This window comes from Vipera ursinii (genome assembly GCF_947247035.1).
Source record: "Vipera ursinii genome assembly, chromosome: 2".
In the NCBI taxonomy this organism is placed as follows: domain Eukaryota; kingdom Metazoa; phylum Chordata; class Lepidosauria; order Squamata; family Viperidae; genus Vipera; species Vipera ursinii.
Window position 1 is genome coordinate 216686216 of NC_139513.1, and position 21430 is coordinate 216707645.

General features: G+C 42.0%; 1 protein-coding gene across 1 annotated transcript in view; it reads right to left on the minus strand.

Moving 5' to 3' along the window:
- The window catches only part of SH3GL2 (SH3 domain containing GRB2 like 2, endophilin A1), a gene marked incomplete at both ends in the record, with an annotated part of 111850 nt that extends 90960 nt beyond the window's left edge, over window positions 1-20890 (minus strand). Inside the window, one exon of the mRNA XM_083354615.1 lies at window positions 20846-20890. Within this exon, the coding sequence (XP_083210741.1) occupies window positions 20846-20890 (45 nt within the window). The remainder of the gene's footprint in view (window positions 1-20845) is intronic.
- Between the last annotated feature and the right edge of the window lie 540 nt (window positions 20891-21430).

A 21430-nucleotide genomic window follows, 5' to 3' on the forward strand; every position in this document is an offset into this window, starting at 1 on the left:
ATTGTTACTAAAATTTGATAAAAGCAATTTAAAATGGAATTTGATAAAATACAATTTAAAATGGAATTAGAATAAAATACGATTTAAAATGAAATGGTAATAAAATACAATCTAAAATAAAATTGTAATAATGTACGATAATTTAAGATATAAAATATGATAAAATTATATTTCGAAGTCACCCTTGCAATCTACCCCAATTAGCTCCACATATGCAGATCTCAACTGGACCATTTTGTTTAGGTACTGTGCTACGTTAAATGTTATTTTCAAGTTCTGGCCGGACACAAGGTAAGTTGTTTTAATATGGGGATCCCAATGGGTCATTTGTTTGGTATATAGACCAAGATACCTATCTCTCACCCTCTTATACAGGCAACAGTCAAACAGGATGTGAGCCAGGTGTTCTACTTCTGCTGCTCCGCAAATGCAGAGACATTCATTATAGGGTATAGCATGAAATTGTGCCCTAGTTCTCCAGTTAAATTCAATGATATTTAAGAGAATGTTAAAACTTTTGTTGGAACAGTCCCACTTCACCTGCATAACTAGACTTTCCAGAGGTCACTGGATTTATCAAACGTAGCACATGATAATACTGTATCCAGTCAATTTTTTTTGTTCATATTCATCTGCAGAATTTCAATTTTTAACTATCCATGAAGGATTAGGGACAACAGCCCTTTCTATTTTGGCACAACTTCATTAATTAATTAACACTGCTGTGATGTGTCACCTTCAGCCTTATAATTGACTGTAGAGGTACACTTCCCAAACTTGTCAGATACACTCATTTGATATATTTTCTCTGACTCCAAGCCAGAAGGTTAATCTTGTATAATTCCCCTGCCAAGAAGCACATTCTGTTAAACAGAGGAAAGAGAAAGCAAAGACAGCTGAAAACTACAATTGCTGGAGGAAACAGAATTACTACTAGTAATTGTCAAATATAAAATCTGGAGGTGGAATGGGAAGAATGGTGTACGTTGTCACTTGAACAGCTGAAAAAAATTACTATGCAACTTAAGATTAATTAATAGCTTCCATTTGGGACCATACATCCCTACTTCTTGGTGTTACAAATAAAGGTACCAAAGGTATTAAAATAAAGCTGCCTTCCTATGCTAGCTACCTAGAGGTTATAGGAAATGAAGTCCAGCACAGTCACATAGTATCAAGTTGAAGAAGTTGGTAAGAGACAAGCCTACAGTACTCCAATTTTGAATGCTAAATGCCTGAAATGTATACGTTTGAAGAGGAATACTCAGAGACATCTTTCAGATTTTAGGAAGATTTTGAAGGAACAGAAGACAAGTCGATAACATGGCTAAGTCATATTTGTGCATACATTCAAAACTAAATATAAAACAGCAGGGAAAGGCTTAGCAACATTTAGGCACACTAACTACTTGGGTCCTTTTGAAACTTTATAAGTTGCCTTTAGATATATGAGCTGCTGAGAGAAGTGCTCCTGCATAAGTAACATTTTGGATATAAATCCAGTAGGCACACAGTTTGAAGAATACAACCATTTCCCAGATGCATTTTAAATATGCATATGTGACTTCCTTAATTTATGCTCTTAGTCTAACAAGCAGCAGAATCTATCTCATTTATCACTTGCTTTCAATACAAATTCCATCTGTTTCGGCCAACCAACAAGTGTATACAGACAGAATCATTCCATATTGTCTTGCATTAGCAAGTAAGAGTAAGAGAAACATTATCTTCTGTAACTGTTTCCAAACTTCATTTTTAACATATTAGAGCCAGTTCAGTCTAGTGGTTAAGGCAATGGACTAGACCAGGGGGTAGGCAACCTTGGCTCTTTTATGACTCGCGGACTTCAACTCCCAGAATTCCTGAGCCAGCCATGCTGAGGGGACAGGGAGAGGTTTCCATGCTGAGCCATGCTGGCTCAGGAATTCTGGGAGTTGAAGTCCACGAGTCATAAAAGAGCCAAGGTTGCCTACCCCTGGACTAGGAGCAGGAAGCTTCAGTTCTGAATTAACAGGGTGATTTTTGCAGTCAGACTGATTAGAAGGCAAAAAAGCAAAGGAAAAACTATGCCGGCTGCTGTCCATGGTGCTGATCGACTCAGGCTGACGACAATTCTGCAACCTCATAGCATAGAATCACTTTTTTTTTTGCTTCAGTGTCCGAAACTAAACAGCATACACTAAACTTGCCAAATTTATACGGACGCCCATCTCACACACATGATTCTGGGTGGTTTATGTACAGCCTTAATGCACACAATTGATAAGTATTCTATGTGCCTGTTACTGAACCGCACAATTACCATAGTGCGTGTTACATGGGGGGCGGGGGGGGGGGGAAATCAGGCTCTTTAGCAAACATAACCTGTTCAAGAATAACTTAATTTACTATGAAAACATTATGTGAAGGCACAGTTTTCTGGAGAAGGCTGGGAACAGCAAAAGAAAAAGATGAAGAGCAACAGCGAGATGGATAGAGCCAGCTGCAGCAGCAGCAGTGGAACTACTGAAGGACCAGGGTTAGGGAGAGATCACCACAGAGAAAATCTATCTTTGTCACTGCTAAGAGCCAACAATGATTTGATGGCATTCATTCAATCAATCAATCAAAAAACATGGGTCAGAAAGTTTCTCTTAGATATTTGTATAAGAATGGATGCTAAATTAAGCATTGGAATAGCATTTTTTATTTCTTAATATAAATTCTTATATTACTTTACAGCTGTTGTTTCATATTTGCTGGTTTTATCAGATTGTTGTACACTGCCCAGAATCACTTTTGGAAAAATGGATAGTTATACAAATTATATAAATAAATAAATAAATAAATAAATAAATGCATACATACATACATACATACATACATACAGGGAGTGCAGAATTATTAGGCAAGTTGTATTTTTGAGGATTAATTTTATTATTGAACAACAACCATGTTCTCAATGAACCCAAAAAACTCATTAATATCAAAGCTGAATATTTTTGGAAGTAGTTTTTAGTTTGTTTTTAGTTATAGCTATTTTAGGGGGATATCTGTGTGTGCAGGTGACTATTACTGTGCATAATTATTAGGCAACGTAACAAAAAACAAATATATACCCATTTCAATTATTTATTTTTACCAGTGAAACCAATATACCGTATATACTTGAGTATAAGCCGAATTTTTCAGCCCACTTTTTGGGCTGAAAAATTCCACTTCGGCTTATACTCCAGTCAACAAAAAAACTTACTGAGGACTTGTGCGCGGCCGAGGCTTTGGAGCTTCCGGGATCGCGCTCACCTCTCCCAAGCCACCGCCGTCCGGAGACCTGCCGAAGTTTGGGGAGGTTTGGGGAGGTGCGCGCGCACCTCCCCAAAAGTCCCCAAACGAAGCTGGGTCTCCGTTCCTCTGCGCCCTGCCTGCCTGCTTCTTTCCACAGCGGAAAGAAGCAGGCAGGCAGGGGGTGGAGGAACGGAGACCCGGCGACGTTTTGGGAGGTTTGGGCGCCTCTCCAAATATCCCCAAACATCGCCGGGTCTCCGTTCCTCTGTGCCCTGCCTGCCTGCTTCTTTCCACAGCGGAAAGAAGCAGGCAGGCAGGGGGCGGAGGAACGGAGACCCGGCGACGTTTGGGGAGGTTTGGGCGCCTCTCCAAATATCCCCAAACGTCGCCGGGTCTCCGTTCCTCTGTGCCCTGCCTGCCTGCTTCTTTCCACAGCGGAAAGAAGCAGGCAGGCAGGGGGCGGAGGAACGGAGACCCGGCGACGTTTGGGGAGGTTTGGGCGCCTCTCCAAATATCCCCAAACGTCGCCGGGTCTCCGTTCCTCTGTGCCCTGCCTGCCTGCTTCTTTCCACTGCGGAACGAAGCAGCCTGCCTGCTTCTTTCCGCTGCGGAACGAAGCAGCCGGCGGCGGAGGCTTGCAGAACGGCGGATCGGCTTATACTCAAGTCACCAACTTTTTCCAGTTTTTGGGGGTGAAATTGGGGGTCTCGGCTTATACTCGAGTCGGCTTATACTCAAGTATATACGGTAACATCTCAACATTCACAAATATACATTTCTGACATTCAAAAACATAACAAAAACAAATCAGTGACCAATATAGCCACCTTTCTTTGCAAGGACACTCAAAAGCCTGCCATCCATGGATTCTGTCAGTGTTTTGATCTGTTCACCATCAACATTGCGTGCAGCAGCAACCACAGCCTCCCAGACACTGTTCAGAGAGGTGTACTGTTTTCCCTCCTTGTAAATCTCACATTTGATGATGGACCACAGGTTCTCAATGGGGTTCAGATCAGGTGAACAAGGAGGCCATGTCATTAGATTTCCTTCTTTTATACCCTTTCTTGCCAGCCACGCTGTGGAGTACTTGGACGCGTGTGATGGAGCATTGTCCTGCATGAAAATCATGTTTTTCTTGAAGGATGCAGACTTCTTCCTGTACCACTGCTTGAAGAAGGTGTCTTCCAGAAACTGGCAGTAGGACTGGGAGTTGAGCTTGACTCCATCCTCAACCCGAAAAGGCCCCACAAGCTCATCTTTGATGATACCAACCCAAACCAGTACTCCACCTTGCTGGCGTCTGAGTCGGACTGGAGCTCTCTGCCCTTTACCAATCCAGCCACGGGCCCATCCATCTGGCCCATCAAGACTCACTCTCATTTCATCAGTCCATAAAACCTTAGAAAAATCAGTCTTGAGATATTTCTTGGCCCAGTCTTGACATTTCAGCTTGTGTGTCTTGTTCAGTGGTGGTCGTCTTTCAGCCTTTCTTACCTTGGCCATGTCTCTGAGTATTGCACACCTTGTGCTTTTGGGCACTCCAGTGATGTTGCAGCTCTGAAATATGGCCAAACTGGTGGCAAGTGGCATCTTGGCAGCTGCACGCTTGACTTTTCTCAGTTCATGGGCAGTTATTTTGCGCCTTGGTTTCTCCACACGCTTCTTGCGACCCTGTTGACTATTTTGAATGAAACGCTTGATTGTTCGATGATCACGCTTCAGAAGCTTTGCAATTTTAAGAGTGCTGCATCCCTCTGCAAGATATCTCACTATTTTTTACTTTTCTGAGCCTGTCAAGTCCTTCTTTTGACCCATTTTGCCAAAGGAAAGGAAGTTGCCTAATAATTATGCACACCTGATACAGGGTGTTGATGTCATTAGACCACACCCCTTCTCATTACAGAGATGCACATCACCTAATATGCTTAATTGGTAGTAGGCTTTCGAGCCTATACAGCTTGGAGTAAGACAACATGCATAAAGAGGATGATGTGGTCAAAATACTCATTTGCCTAATAATTCTGCACTCCCTGTACATAAAATCTGTGGTGGTGAGGCTCTATATTCATGGCACTCCATTAAGGCAGTGGTTTGAAGCAAGATGGAACGCTAACTGTGTGATCTCATTGTTAAAGTGTTAGTTTTAAAGGGCTTATTTCATTTATTGGAAGTGTAAGCTGACATAGCATGGAGATCTAGAAGCTTGGGAGTTTTTAAAATGGACTTTTATGGCTAGGAAATGACACAATTTAACAAATGACAAGTGGCTCATTTGGGATTAGCAAGTGTGGTCATGTAGCATATCACTTTGTATTAAAGATACAAAGTAGTAGATAGCAATAGCACTTAGACTTATATACTGGTACAGAGTGCTTTACAGCCCTCTCTAAGCGGTTTACAAAGTCAGCATGCTACTCTAACAATCTGGGTCCTCATTTTACTGACCTTGGAAGGATGGAAGAGTGAGTCAAGACTGAGCTGGTGAGAATCACGCTGCTGGCAGTTGGCAGAATTAGCCTGCAATACTGCATTCTAACCACTGTCTCTTACTTAATCTGTTAGATGCAGTGGAGAATTAAATGCTTCACCCGGGCAAAGCAACACTGGCCTAATCCTTTGTTTACCTGGATAAACTTGCCTATTTCACTGAGAAAAGCTCATGATTTCCCTTGACTTTGCAGTCATCAAGTAATAAACATAAACCTGTGATCTAGTTAATATCCACTGCGATTGCACAATTATCTAATGTCTTGTGTAAAGTGTGGCATTTGAGACGGTGGTGCCTGCTTTAGCTTAGTCTATTGTATTGCATTTTGGTAGCTCTACTGCAGATATTAATACAGTTTCTATCATGCAACATTGATGATATACACTCCCAAAGGCTTTCCATTTTAAATATAAAAGTTTAAAATAATTACATTCAGTTTCTTCGGAGTTGCTTCAAGCTGTGTTTCCCTTAATCAAGCAGTGTGCATTGGATGAAATCATCCATTTCCTGCCCTTCAGAAATCTACAGTATTCTAAAGACTGGTTCCACTGAAGTATGCACTTACTTATTTAGCAGCTGAATTGCTTAACTGGAATGACCTTCCCACTTTCAATCCTTTCAATCCAGCCTATGAATGCCTCCCAACATAGTGCATATGTTTCTCATTATTATACCCTGTACTTTTGGTTTTATTCTTGGATATTTTCCTATCTACTTCTCTCCTCTCAGTGTTCCTTATTTGATTTGCTTTTCTTCCAGGTAGTCCTTGACTTATAACTATTCATTTAACAATTGTCTGAAGTTACGGCATTGAAAAAAGTTGCTCACAACTGGCCCTCACATTTCTGAGTGTCGCAGCATCTCCACGGTCACAGGATCAAAAATTGGGCATTTGGCAACCAGCACGTATTTACAATGGCTGCAATATCCCAGGCTCTGCAATCACATCTGCACTTTCCCAGCTGGCTTCCAACCAGCAGTCAACAGGGGAAGCCAGATTCATTTAATGACCTTGTGATTCACTTAATCACTGCAGTGATTTGATTTAACAACTGTGGCAAAGAAGTTGTGTCTCACTTAATTATTTTCCTTAGCAACAGAAATTCCAGTTGCAATTGTGGTCATAGGTTGCGGACTGTATTTTCACAGCTCCATTCCCAAGGTTCCTGCATACTACAACCAGTGTCCTTTGGATCACTTCCGGATACTTAACCAATTGGTTCTTGATTTCCAGTTTCTGACTATTTCTTAATCTCAGGAGGTTTTGTTTAACCTTTTGTAATTTCAAAAGCAGCAGCTACATATCTTTGATTGGAAATTGATTTTTAAAGACTGAAACCAGAATGGAAGCAATTTCATGTCTGCTTAGAATAACTTCCTATTTATTAATGCTGCCTCAGTTCTAAATATAGAACAAAGGCGAAAGCAACAGGGGTGGTAACAATGAGACAGATATGCATCATATTTGGAAACATTCATAAATTAGATGGAAAAGCCAAAATAGAGAGAGGGACAGAATTATGAATTGTTCCTTAATATTGCAAACAATTAACAGGCTGACTCTGAAAACTATTGCATTATGGTTCCCAGTAGTTCAACTCAGTTGGAAAAGTTATTCTGTTTCTGGAATAAATCCTCTTCATTGTAAAATATCACACCCAATGACATTGGGTCTGCAGGAATTGATCTAAGGTAGAATGGCTTAGTTGCACTTATTTCATTAAATGTGTCATTAAATGTGAACTTACTGGTGTTAATTCCCTTGAAACAGTTGCCTTATCTAATAGATCTATTTGTTTATTTACTACTCAGAATAGACTGTTTCCAGTGTGTCAATTTGCAATCATTGTCACCATATTTACAATGTATTTTTCTACTTAAAAGAATAGCAAACGTACCATACCCATATATTTCGAAAACAGCCACAGAAGTTGAATGCACCTGAATTAACAACAAAATTGTAGGATAACCGTAAATTGTAGCATGGCAAGAAAATGTAAGAAAAAAAATCACACTGTGGTAGTTTTATCATAACATTCGCCCACAGCCTGATGCTTTTAATGAGAGGCAACTGCTGGTGTGCCAACCTGCCATTTAAGAAATTCAATATCATTATCAACTATCCATTTTAAATCAGGCTGCCTTCTTTGTCTGAGAATAATGTATTCATTATGCAGGCTGGAAGCACTCAATAAATAATCATACTCAGAGCTGCGGGAGCAGAGCGTGCGGCATCATTCTACCGCTTGTTAACTCTACAGGTCTGCAACAAAGAGAAACACAGGGAATGCGAGAGGCCCACAGGGAAGTTTTAATTGGATTCCAGCATTCAGAGTATGTCTCCAGACACATGGTGGGGAGGCTGGTGTTGGGGGAAGTTGCCCCAAAACAGCAGAGGAGAGAGCAAACAGCTTATCAAGAGAGGAAAAACAAATTCTCAGAGCCATATTTAGGACGAAATAAATGCAAGGGAAGGGACGTGGTGGCTCAGTGGGTTAGGACACTGAGCTTGCTGATCAGAAGGTCGGCAGTTTGGCGGGTCGAATCCCGAGTGCCACGTAACAGTGAGCACCTGTTACTCGTCCCAGCTTCTGCCAACCTAGCAGTTCAAAAGCACGTAAAAATGCAAGTAGAAAAATAGGGACCACTACGGTGGGAAGGTAACAGCGTTCCATGTGCCTTTGGCGTCTAGTCATGTTGGCCACATGACCATGGAGACGTTCTCGGACAAGCGCTGGCTCTTCGGTTTTGAAATGGAGATGAGCACAAGTTGGAAACGACTAGCACACGTGTGAGGGAACCTTTACCTTTACCTAAATGCAAGGGAAAGTGTTGTACAGATAATGGCTGCCAACTCTAAAGGCAACATGGTAATGTAAATCCCAAATATGGAAAAAGAATAACTGCACGTCTGTCAAACACAATTCATAGTTTCATGGGAAATTATGGAACAGCAATTTCCATATGTGACTTCTGCTCTGAAAAAAGCAAGCTGCTGAGGCATCTAAACTGCCCCACCCCCGGCTGCAAGAAGCGGTTAAAACCCTGTAGATTCAAGCATTACTCAAAAGGCAGGGATGCCCTTGAGTGAAGTTCTAAGCTACTTTATACCGGGCTCTGTTCTCCACAGTTTTTGCCATCCAAAGCCTATGTCTCTGACAGTAGACTGGAGGAACCCGAGAGCTTTAGAACTTGATTTGTAATCTGCTCCGGACTGAAGGGTGTCAATGTCTTCATTCAGGTTTGGCTTTGTTTTTAGCAGGGCACGTAGTGTCTCAAGAGTCTGTGTGGTTGAAAACCTCAGTGAGAGGAACATCTATGGAGATTCTCATTCATCCAATGTCATGGTTGTCCCAAAGGTGCTTTTTCAAAAGGCAACTGGACTCTGTCTTTTGCTTGAAGACCTTTCGCTTCTCCATTTAGTCCAGGGGTGTCAAACTCAATTTCATTGAGGGCCGCATCAACATTGCGGTTGCCCACAAGGGGCCGGGTGGGTATGGCCAGGGTGGGTGTGGCCTACTGGGTGGGCGTGGCTAGAGTGCATATGGCCTACTGGGTGGGCATGGCCAGCTCTACATCATTCGCATCAAGGGTGCCTATGGGGGCCTGGGCAGGAGTGGGACAGATCTGAGGGTCTCTGGCAGAAGGAGGGTCTCTAGGCCAGGGCCAAGGCAGTGGGACCCGTTCCCTCACTGTTTCCAGGATGGCTTCACGGGCCACATGAAACCACTTCGCGGGCCGGATCCAGCCCCCGGGCTTTGTGTTTGACATGTCTGATTTAGTCTGAACTGAAGAAGCTTCTTGGATGAGAAGCAAAATGTCTTCAAGCAAAAAACAAAGTCCAGTTGCCTTTTGAAAAAAAAACACCTTCAGGGAGAGGAACAAATGCTCTGAAATGTAAGGTAGGCTGGCCCAAATCAGCCCAGTTTCATGAAGACCTCAAGAAAATGGAATTAAATGAATGGACTGAGCTTGGGTTGGGTATAATTATTTTTTTTCATACCGTTGATATGTAAAATAAAAACCAATCAATGTTGGCTTCTTTTAATTATAATAAGCATTACACTTTGCAATCGTTCTCATAAATTCCCTTTATTTAGCAGTGACTGACTACATGCCATCAAATCGTTTTCGACTCCTAGCGACCACATAGATTTTCTATTTATAAAATAGCAGAAGGACTATTTAGCAGGACTTACATAAACCCCTGACAACAGTCACAAAAATATGTAAAACTTTCTGGATACACCAAAGGGGTTTATACGTTTTTAGATACTTGTGCACATCACAAATTATTCAACCCAACTTTAATCTAGATAGCATGCAGTGTGAACCTAATAGTATCCCTAAGATATACTGCATTTACCATAAAAGTCAAATTGCATAACAAGATATCCCTCTGAATAGCAATATACTTAACAGATAAGTTAAAGGAATATTTGAAATTTCTTTAGCAATCTGAATAAACTGGCATCAAATGATAGTAACTAATCCCATAGCCTATTTGTCATAGGAATCAGCTTTCTATCAAAGATAGAAACGTACCAAGCTTTCATTAGTTTAACAATACTCTTTTAAGTAACCCACCACTGTAGCATACACAACAGTAAAGTTCAAATACGAAGCTTAGAAATTCAAGAACAGATTGACAATACAGAATGACTCATCAGTTAATGCACACTCAAGTTAATCAGTATGGGTCCCATAATTCTAATTCATTAATGTTTTAATCCAACCACTATCTAACTTTTGTACTGCAAATAACAGTGTAAGAACTTATCTCTGCATGAAAACATAAGTGTCAGTTCTTTAATGTGAATCCATAATGCACCCATGTTAAATATTTCAGTAACTCCCACGTTTGAAAGGGATAAACAAGGAGATTATTAGTCTGGATGCTTGGATTAGTTTCGTTACAAAGGAAATGTAAAATGCAACTTGTACCAAGACATATGTACAGTAGTCCTTAGAAGAAAAACCTTTACAAGCTCTGGCATATCCAGATTTCCCCTTTTCATCTTCTGAAGAATCATGCACTTAGCAAAATGCTCAAAAACCTGTTCAATTTCATAGTAAACTGGCTAGGGTTTCAGGCATTTGCTAGCATGTCAGATGGAGAAGCATTTGTGTCATACTTAAAGTTTAAACGCAGGACTGGCAGAGACTGAAAGGTTAAGAAGCTTTGTATTTTTGATTACAAACTGTAATCCTGTGAAAAATTAAAATATGTTTCCTCTAGGCAATTTTCACACAATACAGTATAATGACAAAAGTAGAAAAACTATAGCATGAAACAGACCCTATAAAAAGCTGATATGGAAGATAGAGCAATTGTTACTAGTTTGAACTCCCAAATCCAACAGATTACCGGTATATTGTAATGGCAATGTGCACAGACACACATACAGATTCCAAAGTTGAATAAGGAATTTTCAACATCTTTCTACAAGATTATGCAGTTTCCCTGTCATTTATACAGTGATGGGCTCAGTTTTTCTAATATAGATATTTTTTTTAAAAAGACATGCTTTTTATTTGTTTTAGCAACTATGCTAAATAAGGAGGTGTCAGCTGGATCAACCCAATTAGCATATTTCAGAGGAGTAATCAAAAGCATTTAAGGAATTCACAAATATACTCTTCTCCTCCACCAATTCCTACAATTCCAAGATTTGTCATTTGCTTTGAGTGATACTTAACAGCCATCCAACCATTAATAAATTAATCTGTGTTAATTAATTAGGAGATGAATTAATCCTTCTCAAACTATTTAAATGGATAGCTATCAAACCTAATTTCATGGCAACGAACGTCAGAGATAAACTATGCCTTAAGTGAAGAAATGTTTACTTTTAGCCGATTTGAAGCCCCCTGTATTTAATGAAAGATCAGTATTGTTGTTTATGTCCAATTCACTAATTTGCCAAAAGTTACAAAAAACATTAACAGGAATTGATGCTCCTGCATATGCTCATCTGGATAAAGGGAGGTTTGCAAGGCTCTGTCTTTTTCCTCCTATTTCCAGGCTCTCCAACAATATGAGTTTACTTGGAAATGAAACAGGGAACTATCAGAGAACTTGTGATAGATAGAAGCTGTTCACCAACAAGATGCCTGAATTCAACAAGATTTAAGGGAAAACATATTTTCGTATGGAACTTCATATTCTTACATAGTAGCAGGGAGCTCTTGATCAGGTTCAGCGGTCTAGTCTGGAATTGTGGAAATGAACCCATCTATCATTTAAAAACTAGTTACAGTAAATCTGACTCAGTGCTCAAACCTGGAATAAGATTCACAGAACAGAGCTAAGTTCTTGCAGAATTAAGCCACCAGGAAACAAGCCAGTATATAACTTTTTTTGCTTTCGTGGTATGAAGTGGAACTTGCATGCCATAGCCTTGAGTGGAAAAGTATGCCAAAACAGATAAAAGATTAGCTCAAGTCCTTTAAAACCTGTCAGCAAAAATAATAATCTTGAATTTTATTCTTTACAATAGAATGCAGTGACAGTCCATTGTTATGAAGACTGCAATTTTATCGTTCTTCACTACTGTCCATATTAGTTAGGTTTGATGCAAAGTCACCCTCAGTAGCCTTTATCACATGTCACAATGTTTAAGGACAACACTTTTAGTCTGTGCACTTTATCTTCAGGACCTTTGCAGAAATTTCACATTTTGTCCCATAATTTTCTTCAACCATCTACACCATGTGACAAAAGCAGCTTCATTAACTTCAACACTTCACAGCTGTGTAAATCTCAAAACCTTTTCCTCTGGACTGTAACTTCAGCGCTTGCTAAATTGATTTACAAACCTTAAATCTTAACTGATTAGGAACTGAATTACCCTTATTCCCAGTAAGGATATTTTAAGCCTCTCTCAAAATTTAAGGGATTAATCTTAACCTGTGACTTGTTCCTTTATCAGCAGAAAAAGCAAAGCAAGAGGAGGAGGAAAACAGGGAGATCAGTAACACCTGTCAGCTTTGTCCACATAGACTTGGAAAGCTTTTCAACTATGGGAATGAAAATATGCCATTTAAGAAACCAGGAACAAAAGTGGCACATATAAACCTGCATGATACCTTTTTACTTACTATGAAATATTTATCAAGTGTTATCTCAGAAATTCTATCTAGTGAAATTTCATCTATTTCTTATAGCAATATAACCCCAAAAAGGATAGTTTCCCATTAGCCAACATAATACAGACAGTCCTCAACTTATGACCACAATTGAGCCCATATTTGTTAAGTGAGTTTCGCCTCATTTTACAACCACTCTGGTCACAGTTGTTAAGTTAAATGACTGCGGTTGTTAAGTTAGTAACACGGTTGTTAAGTGAATGTGGCTTCTCCATTGATTTTACTTGTCAGAAGGTCGCAAAAAGTGGTGACATGACCCCGAGACACTGCAACCGTCATAAAATAGGAGTAAGTTGCCAGGTGTCTGAATCTTGATCATGTGACAGGGATAAAGAAAAAGTGGTTATGTGCCATTGTATCTTTGAATGATCACTAAATGAACTATTGCACGTGTATTGATTCCCTCAGATAACATTAGCTAGTAATCTATTTTTGTTCTGAGGACATGGACAAAGTCAGTTCACATTTCACAGAGCACATGATTTGAATTCACCCAAAGCATGGACTCATGTAAGTGTTCCTGTTATATCTATTTGAAATTAAGTTAATTTTGCTTCGCATATTCAGTGGCACATATAAAGAGGGTTAAAACACCTTTTGGCATTATACTGCTCGGAAAAAGCAGATGAAGTACATGTTCATTTTCTCCCACAAATATGAACATGATGAGGGTGGGGTAAGAATACATATAATACTTCTGTCGAACATTCTTAGATAAATCCAGTGGTGGGATTCAAATATGTGAACAACCAATTCTCTGTGTAGATGCTGCTTCCAGAAGTCCATTCTGGGCCTGGGCAACAAAAAATTAGCTACCGGTTCTGCCGAAGTGGTGCAAACTGGCTGAATCACACCACTGGATAAATCCCATTATAATTCCTTCTAACATAAGTACTAATAAGAATGTATTGTTGGCTAATGGAAAGCTAGCCCCTCTCCGCAGATATTTAATTTCTAAAACTTTGGCTAAATAATTATTTCAACAGGAACAACAACAAAAAAACCGAGACTGAAAATAATTTTTGCAAAAATGTATTCATGAACATCAATGAGCGTTTTTACCTAAAAGACAGTTTAAAGGACAATGTTAGAAACATACTGAATATTTTTTTGAGTATTTGAAGCAACATAAGCCTTGGTGGAGCAGTGGGCTAATGCCTCTTTAAGTAACACCAGCTGCCTGCAATTAGTGCAGGTTCGAGTCCCACCAGGCTCAAGGTTGACTCAGCCTTCCATCCTTCCGAGGTAGGTAAAATGAGGACCCAGATTGTTGGGGGCAATTAAGCTGACTTTGTAATAATGCCGCTTGGGGGGGGGGCGAAAGCCCTAATAAGCAGGCATATACATAGAATGAAGGCTACTGCTAAGCACATTTAATTTGTGCTTAGATTGTAAGCCGCCCTGAGTCTTCGGAGAAGGGCGGGATATAAATGGGATTAAAATAAAATAAAAAATAAGGAGAAAAAAAGCTGCATTGATCTCCTTAGATGCAGATAAGTCTTTTGACAATGTGAACTGAGCTTTTCTGTTCAAGGTTTTGGAAGATACGAATTTTGGAGGAAACTTAGAAAATGGGTAAGATCGATTTACACTTCACAAAAAGAACAAATACTTTTAAATGGAGATCTAACAATATTCTGTGAGATACAAAAAACACACACCAAGAATGCCCATTGTCTCCTCTCTTATTTTGTTCCTTGAAATACTGAATAGAGATAAAAGATGAAATGATTGCAGGCATAAAGATTGAAAAAAAGAAACTTATAAGTGAAGGGCTGTGGCAGATGACTTGGTCAGATCCTTTAAAGGGAACTGAAACATTAGCAAGCAAATTAAATGGATTTGATCCATTAGCAGGTTTTAACATGAATAAATAGAAGACAAGAATGTTAACAAAAAATGTAAAAATAGAAGGTGGAACAGAACTGATGAACAAGATAAGATTTAAGATTGAGAAGATAACAGCTTGGTATCACTATAGCAAATATGAATTGTATGTTAATTGTATGATCTGTTAGATGGGAGAAAAATGACAATAGAAGGCATTTGGAGTAAGAAAGACATGATCTTAGATTTGGGTGGGATGGATATTTGTGCTATGATAAAAGTGAAGGTTGCTGCAGGTTTTAAAAAATCATTATATTAGATGTGCCATATTGAGAATGCGAAATAGGTGTAAGTGCAAGTTGTGTCTGAAATCACCTTTCTGTTTCCAAGGCACAAAGCACAAGAAGCATTTTGTAGGCAAGAAATAATAGGCAAACACAAATGACTTATTGAAATATTGAAAAGTTTTTCAAGGGGATGTAAAATGTAAAATAAACTCAAAGGAAGAGCTGGTGGCAGAGGAACATAGTGGTCATTGATTCTTATTTACAAGTATTAGAAAAATTTAAAGTACATAAAAGAAATTACGGTTTTAAACATTATAATACTTTGAAACATAATTTTGTACAAATGATGAATTGCTAAAATTTATAAACTTTTATCGAAATATGAAATGGAAGAATGTGAAAGAACGTATGGGCTAAAATTTTCGGTTATAAATATACAGAGGGAACAATAGGAAAATACGTGGCTGAAAGGACTATGTTATAATCTTAAAGAGAATTTTTATAAAATGATGTAACCACAGAGTAAGAGCTAAATTTATGTTCATAATTATAACTGATAGATCCTCTGATATAGAGCGGAAACTACTTATTTGCATATTTTTTCTTTCTTTTCTGTTTTGTCTTTACTTTTCCCCACTTTCCTGCACTTTTAGCTTTGTGTTTCATTTCTTTTTTCCCCCCTCATATTAAGTTTGTATTACTTATCTTTTTTAAAAAATCTTCCATAAAAACTATATTAAAAAAGATAGAAAGTACCGACTTCTGAAAATTCTGGAAGCTTCTTTCCAAAGTATGCAGGAAAATAACTTTTAAGTTACATCAAAAGCTACTTCCCATCACAGAGCATTCAGTTTTCATCCTACCTAACATTGCTTACGTAACGTAGAGGACTTATAAAGCACCACCTCTGCAGTAAACTGCTGCAATGGAGCTATTTTCTGATCATGTCCTATATGTGTCCTGAACTACTCATGTTCTGCTGGTGTCCTGAACCTCTTCAGTTGGAGGGCACCTAAGCTAAAATACTGCTGAAATTGAAAACAAGGGGAATTAGTAACCAAGTACTAAACCCTGGGATTATGTAACTCCTATTAGCAGAATAACAAGAGTTGGAAGGGACCTTGGAGGTCTTCTAATCCAACTTCCTGCTCACGCAGGAAATCAAAAAGTACTACCCAATTATTTATCTGCCAATCATTATGAGTTTCTCATTGGGCCCCCAACTCTCTCGTTACACCATTCGTTTAAAAATTGTGGCACTTATGGCAATATTAATATTTGTCAAACGTATCAACACAAGGTATTTTTTAATACCAAAATTCTTGAAGAATGGGTAGTTTTTATCTTATGCAGCTGATGGAAGGTACAAGAAACATACCGGTATATGGACCTTAGACTTGCCAGATTATGCTATTTCAGAGCCATAATCGTCTGAGGACGTGAACAAAGGACAAGGAATCACCAAACCCATCTGCTCAACTCTAGCTAGAAGCATTTCAAGGAAACTGAACCAATTTCGATGTAAATCAGAAGAAGAAAAAGGCGTATAGGTTCAAAAATATATATTTTAGCTAAGATTTCTGAGGATTTTGCATTTAGTTTTGCAAATTTTCTAAAAATATATTCCTACTGTTCAAAATAATGATAAACACCTTGTTAAGTTTTCTTCCGAAGAAGTATTTATGCTTACCTATTAAGGGCCCTAAGACTATAGACTACTCAGGATTGCTTTTTATTCACTGTATTTACAGCATGAATGTAATGGCACATACATGAAATGGAATCAGACGTGGTAAACTTTGTTAGGAGGTATATCCTCTCTTCATATAAACCAAGCACATCAACTCACAGAATTTTTGTTACTGATGGAATTACAGGTGGTCCTCAACGTGCGACCATAATTGATCCCAAAATTTCTGTTTCTAGATGAGATATTTGTTAAGTGAGTTTTGCCCCATTTTATGACCTTTCTGGCCACATTTATTAAGGGAATCAATGCACTTGTTCATTTGGTAACACAGTTAAGCGAATCTGGTTTCCCCGTTTATTTTGCTTGTCAGTTGCAAAAAGCGATCACGTGATCCCAGGACATTGCAACTGTCATAAATATGAGTCAGTTGCCAAGCGTCCAAATTTTGATCAGGTGACCTTGGGACTCCTTCAATGGTCGTGTGAAAATCACTCAAACGTCACTTTTTCCAGTGCCGTTGTAACTTCGTTTATTAAATGAACTGTTGTAAATCGAGGACTACCTGAATTATCTCCATACAGATTTGAATCGATAATTAACTGCACCAGAGTCACTGGATGACCACTCAAACATTCCTGCTTGATTCAGGATCTAATACTTCTATCAATGCTAATGACATTCATTCACTTAACTAAGGGAGAATTTTTCTTACCTTTTGAAATACAAAATTTGCAATAGCTTTCCTAACTAGTAGCAAAGTGTCAAAACATTGCTTCCCTCTTCTCAACAAATTAACAGCTTTCACTGAAGACTGATTAGATCAGGGGTGTCAAACTCAATTTCATTGAGGGCCACATCAGCATTGCGGTTGCCCTCAAGGGGCCAGGTGGGTGTGGCCTGGGTGGGCGTGGCCTACTGGGTGGGCATGGCTAGAGTGCATATGGCCTAGTGGGTGGGCATGGCCAGCTCTACATCGTTCACATGAAGGGTGCCTATGGGGGCCTGGGCAGGAGTGGGACAGATCTGAGGGTCTCTGGCAGAAGGACTGTCTCTGGGCCAGGGCCAAGGCAGTGGGGGCCGTTCCCTCACTGTTTCCAGGATGGCTTCGCGGGCCGCATGAAACCACTTCGCGGGCCGGATCCGGCCCCCGGGCCTTGTGTTTGACATGTCTGGATTAGATAGAAATGATAAAGCAAAATATTACAATTAGTGCATCATGCATGCATGTGGACGATTTTCATTCCCTTCTGTTACCTTCAGAACAAATCAGACAAATCAGAAGGCATAACTGAGGTTTAAGGCAACAACTTCAACTTTTAACACCACAAATGCCCTCCTGTTTCATCCCATAACCTAGTCACACCGTGGAGGTCTCTCTTTGATGTATGAAATGAGTCTTGTGTGATCTTCAAACCAATAAAAAAATTCCAAAGAACATACTTTTAGAAATAGAAAATGTGTGAGTACGACAGTTCCACTAAGTCAGCATAAGTCTATTTCTCTTGCTTATTGGATCAAAGAGTGCACGGGCATGAAGTTTTACAAACCATACTGTACAGCAGGGGTGTCAAACTCAATTTCATTGAGGGCTGCATCAGCATTGCGGTTGCCCTCAGGGGGCCGAGTGCGTATGGCCAGGGTGGGCGTGGCCTACTGGGTGGGCGTGGCTAGAGTGCGTATGGCCTACTGGGTGGGCCTGGCCAGCTCTACATCGTTCGCATCAAGGGTGCCTATGGGGGCCTGGGCAGGAGTGGGACAGATCTGAGGGTCTCTGGCAGAAGGAGGGTCTCTGGGCCAGGGCCAAGGCAGTGGGGGCCGTTCCCTCACTGTTTCCAGGATGGCTTCGCGGGCCACATGAAACCACTTCGCGGGCCGGATCTGGCCCCCGGGCCTTGTGTTTGACATGTCTGCCATACAGGCACTAACCATCCTCTAAGATGATCTGTTAGAAGACACTTTTAACAGCTTTATGCTCTCTTTAATGGTTCACAAAAAAGTTGTGGTCTTTACGGTGCATAGAATTTAGGTCAAAGTTCCCACAATGATGGAATTTACTTAGCTTTCCTACCCTTGGTTTACATCTAAGTAAAGATCAAAAACATCAAAAACAAAGCAAGCTCTGCAGTTCTGCAAATCAATCAATGAGCCAATCCAGTGGAATTAGAATTCACATCTGTGTAACCTAAATATCTACCTAATCCCTAGATTTTTCTCTCCAAAAATGGCATACGTGTGCTTGTCTGTGCGCATTATTTCATCTATTTTTAACCCACCACCAACCAGCGGCAGGCGCAGATCAATGGAGACAAGGTCAATTTTTAAGCACCTTTTCCTCCAAAAAACCCCGAAAAGAATAAAGATTGTCCTCTACTCTCACAGACTAACTAATTTAACAGGCTCATCTTTCTCTCGGGCAGCAACTGTTCTAGTTATCAAAACTGAGCTCATTGCCCATTATCCACCAAGCAAAAGTAAAATAAAAAATCAAAACGTCTCCTGCGTGCCTTGAAGCTCCCAGCGCAAATAACACTCCTTGGCGATTTTAAGGTCTTTGAATTCAAAGAGATAGATAGATAGATAGATGATAGATAGATAGATATCTCTATCTATCTATCTATCTATCTATCTATCTATCTATCTATCTATCTATCTATCTATCTATCTATCTATCATCTATCCCTGGACCTAATTTTAACTCAGCTCTTCCTCTACCCGAGGAGGCCAAGAGCCAGGCCTAGGGAGGATTCCTCCGCAGAATAAAGAGCTTTACATAAGCGGAGGCCCAGCGAGCCAAGGAGAAAGCAGCGGGAGCGCTAACCGGAGCCCGGCGCGTTGTCACCTCAGCTCGCTCGCCGGACTCGGCTCATCTTCCCTCCGCCAAAGGCTGCAACTGAGCGGAGGCGGGGGGCGGGGGGAGGGAAGGGGGCGGCAGGAACAGGCATCTCCCGCGCTTTGCAGGAGCCAAACTGTCCCTCAGGTGGTGGCGGGGGGGGGGGGAGAGAGAGAGAGAGAGAGAGAGAGAGATCAGGGCTCAGCGCGTTCGGAAGACCCTCAAAGCGGGTCAGACGGCCGGCCAGAGGGCGCGCGCGCGCTGCCATTTCGTCTCCCCGCGGGCGGGCGGGTGGGGGGGGGGGAAAGAAAGCGTCTCCAACGGGGAGCCCGCTCTTCGCTGCAGCTTCGGCGTCCCAAATTCTAGCCAAGGCGTGCTCTCTCTCTCTCTCTCTCTCCCCCTCTCCCCCCCCTCTCTCTCTCCCTCCCCCTGTCTCTCTCCCTCCCCCTCTCTCTCTCTCTCCCTCCCTCTCTCTCTCCCTCCCTCTCCCCCCCCTCTCTCCCTCCCTCTCTCTCTCCCTCTCCCTCTCTCTCTCCCTCCCTCTCTCCCTCCCTCCCTCTCTCCCCTCTCTCTCCCTCCCTCTCTCTCTCTCCCTCCCTCCCTCCCTCTCTCTCTCCCTCCCTCTCTCCCTCCCTCTCTCTCTCCCTCCCTCTCCCTCCCTCTCCCCCCTCTCTCTCCCTCCCTCTCTCTCTCTCCCTCCCTCTCCCTCTCTCTCTCTCTCTCTCCCTCCCTCTCCCCCCCTCTCTCTCTCTCCCTCTCTCTCTCTCCCTCTCTCTCCCTCCCCCTCCCTCTCTCTCCCTCTCCCTCCCTCTCCCTCCCCCCCCCTCTCTCTCTCTCTCCTCTTCTACCGCAATCCCCGGGGATGGGTTGGGGACGAGGGAAGGGCGAGAACCGCACAACCTTTCCCGGAGCGCCCAGCCGAAGCGCGCAAAAGAGGCTGCACAAAATCGCGCGTCCCTTTCTCTCTCTCCCTCAGCCCCCCCCCCTTTCGCCTTCCTAGCCCGAGGCGACATCTGGCGGCTCTCTTCTCCCTCGGGAGGTGGGAAGAGAAGGGAAGGGAAGGGAAGAGGGGGGGAGGGGAAAAAAAGAGGCCGATTGCAGCCCCCCCCCGCTTCCACCCCCCCCTACCCATCCCCATCGGGCCCGGAAGGCAAAGCGCAGCGCCCCCTAGAGCCACCCCCACCCCCACCCCGCGGCTCTTGCTCCAGCCCGGGAAAGCTGATCGGCCGAGAAGAGTCAACACGCGTCCTTCCCCGTCCCCACGAGCCCGGAATCTTCTTCGAGAAGCCCCGGTTCCGACGCCTTACCTGCGTGGCTTTGTGGAACTGCTTCTTCAAGCCCGCCACGGACATGGTCGTGGCTGCTGCTGCGGGGCAGGAGGAACGGCCGTGGGAGCTGCGGGGCGGCCGGGCGGGGATGCTTCTTGCCCTCTCCTGCCTCTGCTCGCTCGCCCTGGCTGCCTCTCTCACCCTAACCCGCCCCCCCCAACCACCACCACCACCTTCCCCGACGGGTTATCAGATGCCGGCTGCGGTGCAGAAACACCCTGACGTCAAACCGTGGGAACTCGTCCTCTTAAAGGGAAAGGCGCCCCACTTTCTTCAGCCCTTCTCCGCCAGGCTTTCCCGGTGGGAGCGGAGGAGGAGGAGGAGGAAAAAAAATGTCTTAGTAGGCGTCTTCTTCCTCCTCTCTCTTCCCCGCCCCCCCCCTCGCCCCGTCACTATGGGAGTTGTAGGTCGCTGGTATTTGGAGACCTCCACCCTGGAAGTAGACTTAGGCGAGCGAGCACCTTAGCCTTCCTTTATATGAGGGATTGATGAAGTGGTTGCCCAAGGCCAGAGGTAGGCAACTTTGGCTCTTTTATGACTCGGGGACTTCAACTCCCAGAATTC